The 14045-nt window shown below is 49.7% G+C and overlaps 1 protein-coding gene across 4 annotated transcripts in view; it reads right to left on the reverse strand.

The window, feature by feature from the left end:
• Positions 1-958: 958 nt before the first annotated feature.
• Positions 959-14045, reverse strand: part of fsip1 (fibrous sheath interacting protein 1) — a 45038-nt gene continuing 31951 nt past the window's right edge. For all 4 annotated transcript variants that reach the window (XM_042709788.1, XM_031580861.2, XM_042709787.1 and 1 more), the window contains one exon: positions 959-2759. In XM_042709788.1, coding sequence (XP_042565722.1) covers positions 2484-2759 — 276 coding nt within the window. In that variant the 3' untranslated portion in view covers positions 959-2483. The remainder of the gene's footprint in view (positions 2760-14045) is intronic.

The raw sequence follows: 14045 nt of genomic DNA on the forward strand, positions 1-14045 counted from the left end.
GGCTTTACATTAGACAACCTAAACAAGGGGTTATATCTGTGACAAGCCTTTCTCTTCTGCCAAAAACCATAATTATGCCCATGCAAATCTGAGCCTCCATTACAGGGTAGTGCCCTCAGGAACCTATAACTTGAGGAGCAAACCCAAAATAGGAACCTGGTATTAAGCTCTACAAGGACATGTTCCTTTCCCTTCCCACCTCAAAAATATACACTTATGGGGTCTCTGTCAAGACAAAAAAAACAGTGAACATTTCAGGGTTTCATAAGTTGCTTTCGCTTAAAAAGACCCACCAACAGTCACATAAATCATGTGAGAATTATCATAGGTGAGACCTCAAATCTCAGCTCCCTCTTCCATCCCCAACTTCACACCGTTATTCTATTTTCTGTGGGAAGTTTGGGATTAAAACATGGAAAAACATCGGGAACAGCGCCGGATCATCTCACCTTCCTGAGACATTCTTCCCCCACACAGACTTTCTCTGAGCCATGTTCAGAGTGCAACAGAGAGAGAGAGAGAAAGAGAGAGAGAGAGAAAGAGAGAGAGAGAGAGAGAGAGAGAGAGAGAGAGAGAGGCACCTTTGTTTGGACAAGGAAATAAAAATCAAACGCCGCTGATTTCTGTTATTCCACAGACCTCCGTGTCTTGGCCGATGAGAGTGTGGAAGAATGCGCAATGTGCAACGACTCACTGAGCCCTCACTTCAAAGTTTTGACTTCTGTTCGGGTGAAGCAGAGTGTCACTGCGTGTTGACATCGTGCACAAAACACACTTCATGACCGGAGATTCTGCAGAGCAGGGAGTTGCAACATTGACCCAGACACCGAAAGTGTTCCTACTGACTCTTAACACCTACAGTATACAATCAATGCATTTCATGAGGCCTTATGAATGCTTCAAGAAGAAGACAACAAATATTTATTGTTATGAAAATGCATGCTACTTCACTCTACACCTTGCTACAGTGAGTATGTAAGTAGTGTTTCAACTGTGGCTTGCAACAGTAAAAGAACCAAGTGCTGTTTGGCTTGCACCCTGCAGTGGGGATGACTGTGGGACTCCACCTCAGGCTGGCTGGTGAGATCTGCAGTTAGACGACACTGACTCACCAGTCAGGCATCTCCACACCAGAAGCAGCTTCTCACAAATGCAGCAGTGAAGTATATAGACTGCTGCCCACACAGCAACACTCTTTCTAGACACCCACTAGACATGTCATGGAAAATGCTTGGACATGAACCTATTTCAAAACTTATTTGCTTTAATGTAATTAATGTACATCTTTTTCAAATCCATAGAAATCATTCACCAAACAGGACTATGTTTCAAGTGTAACAAGTGTGACTGAGTATACTAAGGAAACAGTATTAGGAGCATAACGAGAACCTCAGACTATAATCTTGGGCATAATTTAATGCCCTTTGATTTCCTGTCTCATTCCTTAAGTTATCTTTCTTTATCAAGACAAATGGTTAGGGTAACACAAAAAAGCAAAAGGCTGAGGTCATACTAAATCAGATTTAATGCAGGGTAGAAACATCTACTGTGGTTTCAGTCCGGAGGAGGGAAAAAGCCTTTAAACCATTGTCCTAAGAAAAGGCTTCAGACTGTTGGGGAGGACCACCCACCACATAATGCTCGAGTCGTCGTGTGTGTCATGGTTTAATGTTTCCTTTCAAGCGCCGGAGTCAGCTGACGGCAGCTCCGCTTAGACAGCCAGACTATAAAGAGGTGCTGGAAATACTTTTTGCTCTTTTTTGTGTGAATTTGCCCTGAAAGATCTAAGATTTAATCTCGCACTACGCATCTTGTGAGAACAAAGAAGTCAAAGAAAGAATTTCTGAGTTTTTACCAAAATCCTCTTTAAGCTACTCTGAAGGTGACACATTGGAAAGAAAACACAGAGTAACAAAAACTACACAAAAACTTTAATGAGATATAATGTAATGAGTTATGGCCCATTTCAGCCATGCGTTTTGGGAAAGGGAACTTGTGGAATGTTCTATTTGTAATCTGTAACCTCAACGCCTGACTCCCTGCTGCAACAGCCAGCTAACTGGTTCATCTAGACCCCTGGATCTTATCACCCTGTGCCTGAAGATGAATTCACTGGAATGTCTCTATCGGTTGCTAATAGTTCCCGATACCATATTTGTAAGGTGTGTAAATATTTGTGGAGCTGAAGAGGGATTCTATGACCTGACCTCACACTAGTTTTCACAGGAGGTGGCAGGTCTGCAGAGCACAGCAGCTCAAATGGGGATGCTTAAAATGTTGGATGGTCCACAAAATGTCAATTCGATTTTTGAAAGCTTATATTTACAATATTATAATATTATAATAGCATCTGTATGAAGTAAGTTTCATGGCCAATTGTTGTTTGTTTCTTGGTGTATTTAAATGCCTGCATCTCTTCTCTCCACAGCTAGTTAAAACATAACACTCGTTCACAGGCACATCACAGTCTCTACCGGTCTCCCTCAGACACACTCTCCCTCTTCTGTGGGTGTATCGCTGTCCAGCGAGGTGGCCAAGGCTGAGGTCACCCGAAACTCCCTGAGCAGCTCCGACAGGGCGGCGCTAGAGAGCCGGGGCGTGCAGAGGAGCGGGGGAGAGCAGTCGCCCTCCATCTCTGAGGCTGAGGAGCCCCAGGGCGAGGGGTGGCGTGTGCCCAGATTCTGGGCTCTGCTCAGGGCTAACTCGCATTCCAGCAGCAGGCTCTGCAGCTGCTCCTCTGGTAGCTGGGGCGCCCCGGTCTGTAAATCACAGAAAACAGAGAGAACAAATAAAATAAATCACTTACAATGTGTGGTCTCCTAGTTTTCTGTCGGGTGTCTGCATTCTAAAAATGTGGGTCAATAGTATATATTTAAGTCTGACTTTCTTCCACATTGTGTGACTCTTTGGTACGGATCGGTTTGGATACATAAATATTTAGTTTGTAACCATCTCTGATGTATGAAATTTGATATTATGTTAATCATTACAAATGTGGGTCAATGGTTCGAGTGAATAGAGCTCGCACTGAAGATATTTCAGTACTTCTGAGACATGGCAGAGTTTGGGCTTCTTTAGAAAATTGAGTATGTGTTTGCTTTGTCCTGTTTACTTGAACGTCCAAAGCATCCAAAACTGCTCTTTTGGCAGCGGCATCGCACCATTCATCACGGCCCTCACTTTCACTTACAGGCCCGCTCCTGATGTTTTGTTTCACAACACTCTCCAAACACAGCTGTTTGCTGCAAGAAACAACAGCCAAGACACAACCGGCTGCGCACACACACACACACACACAGCTCTTCCGAACTATCATTTGTCACTTGTCTACATCCAAACACTTTGATAAGGCACTCCTTGACCTGTTTACCATTGCACTAGGAAAGAGTTTTTTTTTTTCCGTATGTTTCTGTGGAATTTCCAAATGATAACTCCGGCTGTCATCAAAGTCCCCCATGTTACTCGTCCTGGGCTGTGTCCCAGAAGAGGCCTGTCCACTGCGGCCAAAACCCTCTAATCACCCCAAAACACTTCCAGTTGGACGGCACTTTATTTCCCCAATGCTCCAGGCAGAAAGCATCTTGATATCTTGTTTGTGGGGGAACCAGGAGCGCCATCAGGTTGATGACTTATCTTGAGGGCCGGACCAATACCATTTGTCAAATCCAGTTACTCCATCTCACCTGTCCGGATACTCATCACCCACCTCCACTGGGCTTCTTCTCTTCTCTTCGGTGGTGTGTTGTATAGGCACGCCTCGAGAGTCAAAAGTTCAAGAATGTACAGAACCATACATCACTTCCTACTTCCTGCTGTAAAAGCTCAGGCAGGGTCATCATTCCTCAGCCTAGCCTGACCCCAGCCTCAGTCAAGGGTAATATACCAACCATGGCCTAAATGCATCTGACAAACATTTTTCTTCTTCATTCCCAAGACTATTACCTGGTCTGACCCCAGAGTCTGGATAGAGTAATCCATGAGGGGTACTCATGACGAGCTAGACTGGAGATACCTATCTTTCTCCACACACCCCCTGCCTAGGTCACTGAGGGCAGAGATCAGGTTCATTGTTAGGTTGACATGCTTGGAGCATTGGGGAAATCATGTATTTAGGGGTGGAGAACATTCAGTGGTTTTATTTATGATAAGTATGAACTGGAATAGTTCTATTTTTAAGTTTATTTCTAGCAATATCTTGATTTATTATATGGCAACGACAGTACAAGCGTTCTGATTGGCTAATGCGTAGTCATGCCAGCCGCATATTGCGCTCCTCACCGGTCAATACGGATCCGTATTGCCCTCTGACGTCATTTTCAAAATGAGCCAAAGCGATCAGTCTGAGTTTTACTATCCAGACGAAGATGCCATGCCACATCAACAGCCATGAGGAAATTCAGAAGAAGCAAAGATTTGTTATTGGAAGTGATGATGAAGACTAGAAACTATAGTTTGAATCACTTGTGTTGTTACTTTACTGTAAATTAAAGCCATTTTAGCTGAGCCGTTTTCTATTGATCATTGTAACTTGAAGTTAGCAAGTAATTGGTTGCTACACAACACCTGAAACACATTGTGTCATGAGAAGACTTGAGAGCTGAACAAAACGACATGTTTTCTATTTACAATGACCATTTCTTTTCATTTACATAATGAAAGGAGCGAAAAATGGCATATAATAAACAACTTACTAACCTCGACCGTTCGGTCATGCCGGGAAATATCAAACTTCGGCTTTAGCCTCAGTTTGATATTTCCCGGCATGACCTCACTCTCAGTTAGTAAGTAGCTAATATTGTCTTGATCTAGTTATTTTTCATTCATATCAACAAAACACCAAGACAATGATGGTACAACATAAACACACACACACACACACACACACAAACACGCACACACACACACACACACACACACACACACACACACACACACACACAAACACGCACACACACAGGTAATACTCACACTCATGCTATCATACTCACACCCATGCAACCAACACATAGCCCAGCCTTTCAAAGTACTATACCTATTACATCCATAAAGAGGCCAATTAGGAACTGCTAAAATAGCAGAAATGTACTCAATTGTCTGTAGCGCCAGCGGTTGCAATATATCAAGAGCCGACTGGAGTGCAGACCTATCAGTCAAGGTGGAGTCGAGGAAATTAGGACTAATGGATGGGGCGGTGATAAGTCACTGGTGTGCAGACCTTAAGCTCTAATGCAGACCAGGCAGGCAGGCAGGCAGGCAGGCAAGCAGGCAAGCAAGGCAGGTTAGCGTGGGGGGAGGAGGGGAGGGGACACAGGATCTGGCCCCTGCTGCTGAGTGAAATTTAATGGGCTTGACAAAGTGCTTTGACCTTACAAACGGTTTTAACCCCAGACATCTCTGTCTACACACACACAAGTGCACGCACACACACACACACACACAAATAGACACATTTACACTTGCAATGAGCAGCACACACACGCACACACACACACACACACACACACACACACAATCATGCACGCACACACACACATACATGTAGACAAACACGCATGCACACATAAAGACAAACACACACCCACACCCTCACACATTGAGAGAAAAAAGACAAATACAGGCAAACCCACATACACAGACAAACATACACTCACACACACCTCCTCCTGTCTGGCGACTGAAGTCTGTCGCCAACTGATGGATGTGTGTTCCCTCCTCACCGTCTCAGGCCCGCCTTGTCAGACTTGCTAGAGCGTTTCTACTGGGAATGCCACTGGCTACCTTTCCACCAGATTTCACAAGAACTGAAGCCAAAAAGACAACCCTGCCTTCACAGAACATTTCAACAACAGGAAACGAAGTTGGACCAAAGTGTTATGGCCCAGATCAAGTGCATCTCGTTTTTTGATGGGAACTGGATACTCCTGAGAAAGTCAAACAGATCTTGGAACCTGGAACTGGAACTAGAACTATCATGACCTGTTCCTTCTCCTCTCTTCAGACGTGTGCTGCCTGCAGACAAGACTGCGGTTGACTCCCTGACAGCAATATAAAATCCTCGAGCACATGAGAAATACAGGAGTTTGGTGCGAAGTCCACAGATCTCCTCTCTTAAGAAGAGCTTTCCATGACACAATTAATATGGTTTCTATAGCTACAACATGGACATCTCGGTTATCTAATATGCAAGAAGTGAAGAAAAGGAAATAACATCAGACAAGCAAGAGTATAAAATGTAAGCTGTTCCTTATCGCAGTTCACTGCGATATAACACAATGGTACATGACGTAATGTCATGGCTACAAATCGAAGCATTTATCTATTCACGCCTGAAAGGCCGCGAGATCTGTCAGCGCGCGCTCCTGGCCCCGCCTGCCAGGAGTACTATAATACCATTACGCGCGCCCAGATCTGCCTCTTTTGAAACTTCGCAAGACGGAGTGAACATCTCTGAGTATATCTCAAACGCTTACCACAGTCAAAAGAGTTTTGTGTGCTTTCGCTCTCTACGGGTTGGTGAGTTATCGGGTTCCTTAACCCTCACTAGCTCAGGGCGCTACGAAATTCATTGGCTTAATTTCATTTTTGAAAGTAGTTGCTGCTATCCTTGCTGCTTGGCTGGCTAAGTCCCTGACTAGCCTGCTAGCTTGCTAACAACGTGTTCGTTGCAGATAGTGTGCTTGTGTTTTAACATTCTTCTCTACTTTCAGATTGATAAAAGATGGCCAGACACTACCCCGACTGCGGTCACGTCCGTCCCAAGGGCGACCGCCACCGTCGGTGCGTGACCTGCCTAGGCAGGGACCACGCGGAGGGCGCCTTCTCAGGCGAAGCCCCTGTCTGTCCCATCTGTGCTAGCCTCCCGCTAGCTAAGGCTGCCAGGGCCTTGCGTTCTGGAAGCGCAAGGACGCCGAGGAGACTGCACTAGTTCCATCCGGGGCTGACGCCCCCGTAAGAATGAGTGCGTCTTCAGCCTTAGACTTGGTGAGCGTGAGCAGTCGCCTTGCGGCGGCAGCTCCGCACCCGGGTCTCTCCCCGTCTCCGCCGCCTGTCAGCCCTGGGGCTGCGGGCAGCGAGGCGGAGGAGCTTCAACCAAGCGGTGTCCAGGCAATCCCCCACGATGCGCTCGAGCTGGACATCAGCCTGGATGATGATAGTCTGCTAGACTTCTCCGATGGGCACAGCTCAATCGCGGAAGCAATGCAGACGAGCCATGACGTCAGGTTGCGGGTGGAGACACCTCCTACCTCGTCTCGGCTCCTGGGCCAGCAGCTCCACGAGGTTGCGCTGAGAGCAGCCAGCTGCCTCGGGCTCCCTCTCCCTCCCCCTCCCAGTGTGCGGTCCTCGCTGCTGGACGGGGAGTTCTATGCTGGCCCCGCCACGTCAGTTCCCTCCAGCATCCCCTTCTTTGAGGAGGTGCACGAGGAACTGCAGGCGACATGGGCGATACCCTACTCGGGCCGAGCCCCGGTGCCGGGGTTCGCGCCCTACATGCAGCTCCACATGGCTAAGGAGAGGGGCTACCTCTCTTTTCCTCAGGTGGAGGATGCAGTAGCGGGCTACCTCTCGCCCGCATCCCCCACGATGCGTCTCGGCCAGAAGCCTCTCCTGCCCACGCGGGTGAGCAGACACCAGGCTCAACTGGCAGAGAAGTCCTACTTGGCTGCAGGGCAGGCTGCCTGCACGACCAATACGGCTGCATTGCTACAGCGCTACCAGGCAAAGCTCCTGACTGAGCTTGCCTTGTCGCTGGGGGAAGATCACCCGTCTGTGGCAGAACTCTGTTGCTCAGACTAACTCGGTGCACGGCACAGGCACTGGGAAGGGTGATGGGTGCCGCGGTGGCTACCCAGAGGTCTCTGTGGCTATCACTGGCTAAGCTGTCAGACAGAGAAAAAGCACCACTCCTCGACGCCCCGGTCTCTGTCCAGGGCGCCTTCGGGGAAGCAGTGGTCACAATGGCTGCCAAGTTCGAAGAACAGCAGAAGAGCAGAGAGGTATTCCAGGCTTGGATGCCTCGCTCTAGTGGCGCGGGTGAGACGTCCTCCTCAGGACACACCACACCCGCACCGGGCCGGAAGAGAAGCGGGTTCCGCTCGCCAGCGCCTCCAGCAAAGGTATCCACCGGGCGAGGCTGGCAGAGACATCCCTTCCGCCCTCCAGCGCAGCCTGCAGCACAACAACCAGCTGCGCGCCCTACCCAGGGCGCAGCCCAGGCTCCGCGGCAGCACTCCGCTCGCCGCGGGCGAGGCAGAGGGAGACCTCAGGCTCCCTGACCGTGACAGTCAGCCACTCGTCACACAGGGGGGAGCGGTGGAGCCCACACCGCCTCCAAAGAAATCAGCCCGTCGCTCACATGTGGAAATCATGTCCAGCACGGTAAGCAGGTTTTCACAAGCACCACAATCATATGTCCTAACTCCTGTCCCAGATGGCGCAGTGCCCAGGCATGCTTGTGCAACTCCCCTCGCGATGCACACAGTGCAATCGCGCCCCCAAATTTTTTTTCGAAAACATGAAGGGGCAGCCCCAGATCTCGTCCCCCTCCCTAGGCGGAGTGGGTGTAGATCTAGGCTTAGACTCATTGACCATGAGCGGGTTAGTCCCCGACAAATTCAACTCAGAGCACAACCTCCCTGGTTGTGCAGAAAGTTGGCGCGCATGCGCAGTGTCACCATGGGTGCTAAAGACGGTCTCAAGGGGTTACGTTCTGCAATACGCCCATTCCCTTCCGCCTTTCAGCAGAGTAATACAGTCTGTGATACAGCGAGAACAGTCTCACTTCCTACGGGAAGAGATTGTCTCCCTGCTCAGAAAAAAGGCCATAAGCAGAGTTCCTTTCAAAGAAAGGAATGCAGGCTTCTACAGCCGTTACTTCCTCGTACCCAAAAGAGACGGGAATTATCGGCCTATATTAGATCTACGTGTGTTAAACAAAGCACTCATGCCGCTACGGTTCAGAATGTTGACCCCACGCAGGCTTGTGCAGTTTATAAGGCCAAACGATTGGTTTATCACGATAGACTTAAAAGACGCTTATTTCCACATTCCGATCCACCACAGACATCGGAAATATCTGAGGTTTGCGTTCGGAGGAATAGCGTACCAATTCAACGCACTCCCATTCGGGCCTGTCCCTAGCGCCGAGGGTATTCACAAAGTGCGTAGAGGCAGCTATCGCCCCATTACGTCTACGCGGCTTACGCGTGTACAACTATTTGGACGACTGGTTAATTGCTTCCCATTCAAAAGCTGCAGCAGTGCAGGATGGCCATCTAGTGGTGGCACACCTGTATCGACTGGGTTTTGTTGTAAACAGAGAGAAAAGCGTTCTCTGCCCCAGGCAAGTTACGCATTTTCTGGGTATGATCTTAGACTCCACCTCCATGGAGGTCAGGCTGTCTCAAGAACGGATAAGTGCCATCAAAGCATGCGTGCGCCAGTTCCGACGGGGACAGTCAGTCTCGTCGCTGCGCTGCCAACGCCTGTTAGGAATGATGGCGTCGGCCGCTATAGCGCTCCCGTTAGGGATGTTGCGTATGCGGCCATTCCAAATATGGTACCTGTCTATGAAGCTCAACGCAGTCACAGACAGGCATCGCAGAGTAGTGGTGTCCTCCAGATGCAGGAAAGCCCTGGCGATCTGGAGAACCCCCTGGTTTCTCGCCGCGTCAGGCACTATGGGCATAGTGTCGCGTCGCGTGGTGGTGACCACAGACGCTTCCACCAAAGGCTGGGGAGCGGTCTGCGAAGGGAGAGGCGTGAACGGTCTCTGGTCTGTGACAGAAGCCGCGTCTCACATAAATTTGTTAGAGCTGCGAACAGTAGTCCTAGCTCTACAACACTTTCTGCCCAGGCTGAGTGGTCAGCATGTACTAGTGAGGACGGACAACACTGCGACCTTGGCGTATATAAATCGCCAGGGCGGAGTGCGCTCCCCGTCATTACACCATTGGGCGACTCGCCTGCTCCTGTGGGCAGCGAGGCACGTCCTGTCCCTCAGGGCAGTTCATATACCAGGCCACCTCAACTACGGTGCAGACCTGTTATCGAGGGGCGATCCTCGAGCAGCAGACTGGTGCCTTCACCCACAAGTGATAGATCAGATCTGGGTGCGTTTTTTCAAGGCGCAGGTGGACCTGTTCGCGAACAGGCAGAACACCTGCTGCCCGCTCTGGTTCTCGCTAGGGGGCGACGATCCCCCACTAGGCATAGACGCGCTGGGCCACCAGTGGCCAGCCCTACCCCTATATGCTTTTCCCCCGATCCCGCTCCTCCAGCAGGTGCTGTGCAGGATTGCGGGCGAGGGCAGGGAATTGATATTGATAGCCCCCCACTGGCCCAACCAGCCGTGGGTGGCAGATCTGGTCAATATGTCAGTGCAGCAGCCTTGGGAGCTGCCTCTACGGAGAGACCTCCTAACGCAGGCGCACAGGACGGTGTGGCACCCCCATCCGGAGTGGTGGCGTCTCAAAGCCTGGCACCTGAAAGGTGCAGGCTCATAGCGTCAGGCTTGTCGGACGCGGTGGTGGCTACAATACAGAGTGCCCGAGCTGTATCAACACGGGCTCTGTATACGCTGAAGTGGCGCAGTTTTGAGCAGTGGTGTGCTGCGCGTCAGCACGACCCCGTTAACTGCGCGCTGGGCGTTATTCTCGAATTCCTACAGCAGTTGTTTGATGAGGAAAGGCGGCTTCTACTCTCAAAGTGTACATGGCTGCCATTTCAGCCTGCCACGCAGGCATTAATGGCAGTTCTCCTGGCAGTCACCCGCTAGCGTCACGCTTTATGGCGGGGGTGAGACGGCTCAGGGTGCCAGAGAGACACCTCATACCCTCTTGGGATCTGCTAGTGGTGTTACGTGCTCTCACAGGGCCTCCGTTCGAGCCCCTGGAGACAGTGGACATAAAGTTTGTCTCTTTAAAGACCGCGCTGCTGCTGGCGTTAACGTCAGCAAAACGTGTTGGTGACATGCAAGCCCTGTCAGTCAGTCCATCGTGCCTTCAGTTCTCGATCGCTGGTGACAGAGTGGTTATGCGACCTAATGCTGCTTACACACCTAAAGTGGTGGTAACCCCATTCCGCAATCAGGTGATTGAATTAGCAGTTTTCTCGCCTCCTCCTTTTGCGTCAGCAGAGGAGGAACGTTTGAATACACTCTGTCCAGTGCGCGCTCTCCGCTGTTACGCAGAGCGCACTAGAGCTTTCAGACAGTCAGATCAGCTATTCGTGTGCTTCAGTGCACGCGCAAAAGGCAGACCTCTATCAAAACCGAGCCTCTCCCGTTGGATAGTAGAGGCTATCGTGTTGTCTTATAAGAGCTTGTCTTTAGATCCCCCGGAGAAGTTGCATGCGCACTCTACGCGGGGGGTCTCGTCTTCCTGGGCCTTACTAAAGGGCGTCTCAGTGGAAGATATTTGCAAAGCTGCAAGCTGGAGTTCTCGCCACACTTTCATTAGATTCTATATGTTAGATGTGGCTGAACCTAGTTTTCTTCATAGCGTTCTGCGGGCAAGCAATCTCTGAATCCCTTGGCCTGAGAACGATAGATATGATAAGTGTGTTCATTAGTGTCTACATGTTATGTCGCACATGAAACATCCCAGGGTTTTCTTACGGGCGCAGGATCACGGATCCCTGTCGCCTATGATAAAGGTGGCCCTGTTAAATTCTTGGTGTTCTGCAGGCGAGCGATCTCTGAATCCCCTGACCTGAGAACGATGTATATGATAAGTGTGTTCATCGGTGTCTACATGTTTGTTGCACATGAAACACTCCAGGGTGGTTTCCTACAGGCGCAGGATCGCGATCCTTGCCGCCTATGACAAAGGTTGCCCTGTTAATATGTTCACCGCCAGCGGCCGTATGAACCTCTATGAGGGCAAAGGCTTCAGTAGAGCTGGTGTGTGTAATTGGCTGCCACTGTATTATCACGCGGGAATGTATAGGGTCCCATTGTGTTATATCGCAGTGAACTGCGATAAGGAACGTCTCGGTTACTTACGTAACCTCGGTTCCTTAAGCAGGAACCAGATATAACAAGGTTGGCGTGTACAGTGTTACCTTGGATTGATTGTCTTGCTCAGTTTCTTTCCAAGGCAGATCTGGGCGCGCGTAATGGTATTATAGTACTCCTGGCAGGCGGGGCCAGGAGCGTGCGCTGACAGATCTCGCGGCCTTTCAGGCGTGAATAGATAAATGCTTCGATTTGTAGCCATGACATTACGTCATGTACCATTGTGTTATATCTGGTTCCTGCTTAAGGAACCGAGGTTACGTAAGTAACCGAGACGTTTAGCTGAATAAACTCATCCACACTTCACCAGACAGCTGAGCTAAATCACTTCAAATCCGGAGCAGGAACATCCTAATCCTGAAGTAAGATCCTGAGTAAATAAATCCTGACCTGCGTCCGCTCGTGTTACTCACGCCGCGCGGGGATCCTGTGGAACATGGCTGCGCTGTCTCAGGGCCGAGAACAGAAGCGTTTGTTTGGCAGATGCATACCGCAGGCCAGCATCATCACTCAGCACAGTGAGAGCGGAGCCTCTCTGCAGGCTAAGGGTTTCTACATGGATATGCTCAACTCTGATCCTCTTGATACAGATTCGGACTCTCAGCATAACATTCAGATAATGTTCGCTTTGTTAAATATGAGGATTTCTGGAGAAATGGGAAACAGTATATGATATATTCCATCCTATAATTTGCTGAAAGTGCAATTGGACTTGTCTTGAGAAAGAGAGCAGTGCATGTAGAGATCCTGAATCCTGAAATGTCTACAAAAGGAGAATGTGTGTGTGAGAGTGTTTATGCACACACACACACACACACAACATATGTGCATCATGTTCGGACATTATCCATTAGAGTGCTTTGGATCCTGGGCAGTAAACAGACACACACACTCGGCACAGCGGCGGCGGTGTGCACCCAGAGCCTGTGACCTCCACACACACAATCCCCCCCTCCACTCACACACACACTCCGCTCTGTCCTCCCCTGTCCCTCAGCTCAGGCTTACAGAGGTTCTCCCTGAACCCCCCCCCCCACCCCGACCCCGCGGTCTCCTAGGCCTCAATGTCAAGGGCTACTCTTCCCCCAAGCAGTGCTGCTCGTGTTACAAAGGTCACTGACTTCAGTCGCATACTTTGCGTTTTTTCTTTCTTTCTTTTTTTCTTCTCTCTTTCACTCCTTTTCTCCCTCTTTTTTTTAGCTGCTGTGACCTGGGGCCAACGGTCGTCCTAATAAAAGCAGGAATCCGTTTGGGCACCCAACTCCCTCGCTCAGATGTACATTTCACGGGGCAGGGGCGTTCCGCGCGATGTCCAATAACACTCCTGTTGACAAGTTGATGTCCTCATGTCAGATTGTACGCGTGTATCGGTGACACATAAGAGACACTCCCGTAACGGCATACGTTGGAGGAGATGGAGAGAAGAAAAGCAAATATTCTAGCTTATGATCAAACCTATCACTATGGCCTATTCGCGAGTCATCGTGGCTATTAGGTCATGCCCCTGTCAGGGCGTGCTGCTCAATCTCAAGGGAATTAGACACTGTCCCCGCTGCAATGAGATAGGGCTACTGTTGGGTTGGGTCGGATCACCCCGAGAGGTATGAGTAATGCTGGAGTAGAATAATGGTGCGATGGGCCATAATGGTGCACTTGGAATAATTGTGCACTGGTGATAATGGTGCGTTGGGAAACCCCAGCCAGAAGTGGAAAAGAGCTTGCCCGAGAGCAAAGAGCAGAGACCTTGAGCTGTGAGGCTCTAATTGAAACATACAGTAGGGGGCCCCCTCCTGGTGCTCAGGACCACACAGATCCCATCAGCATTGGCCCACTAATGACAGAGAGGAAGATGCCCTGACCTAGTCACTCGCTCTGCTTTGAACTGGGAAAGAGAAGACAGAAGATAGAGGATAGAGCAAAAGAGAGAGAAATAGAGAGAGGGACAGAACGGGAAAGAGAAGACAAGATAGAAGAGATAAAATAGAGGGCAGAAGGTGTGCAGACGCATACAGAGAGATATAGATATACAGAC

The sequence above is a fragment of the Clupea harengus genome, chromosome 14 (assembly GCF_900700415.2).
Source record: "Clupea harengus chromosome 14, Ch_v2.0.2, whole genome shotgun sequence".
In the NCBI taxonomy this organism is placed as follows: Eukaryota; Metazoa; Chordata; class Actinopteri; order Clupeiformes; family Clupeidae; genus Clupea; species Clupea harengus.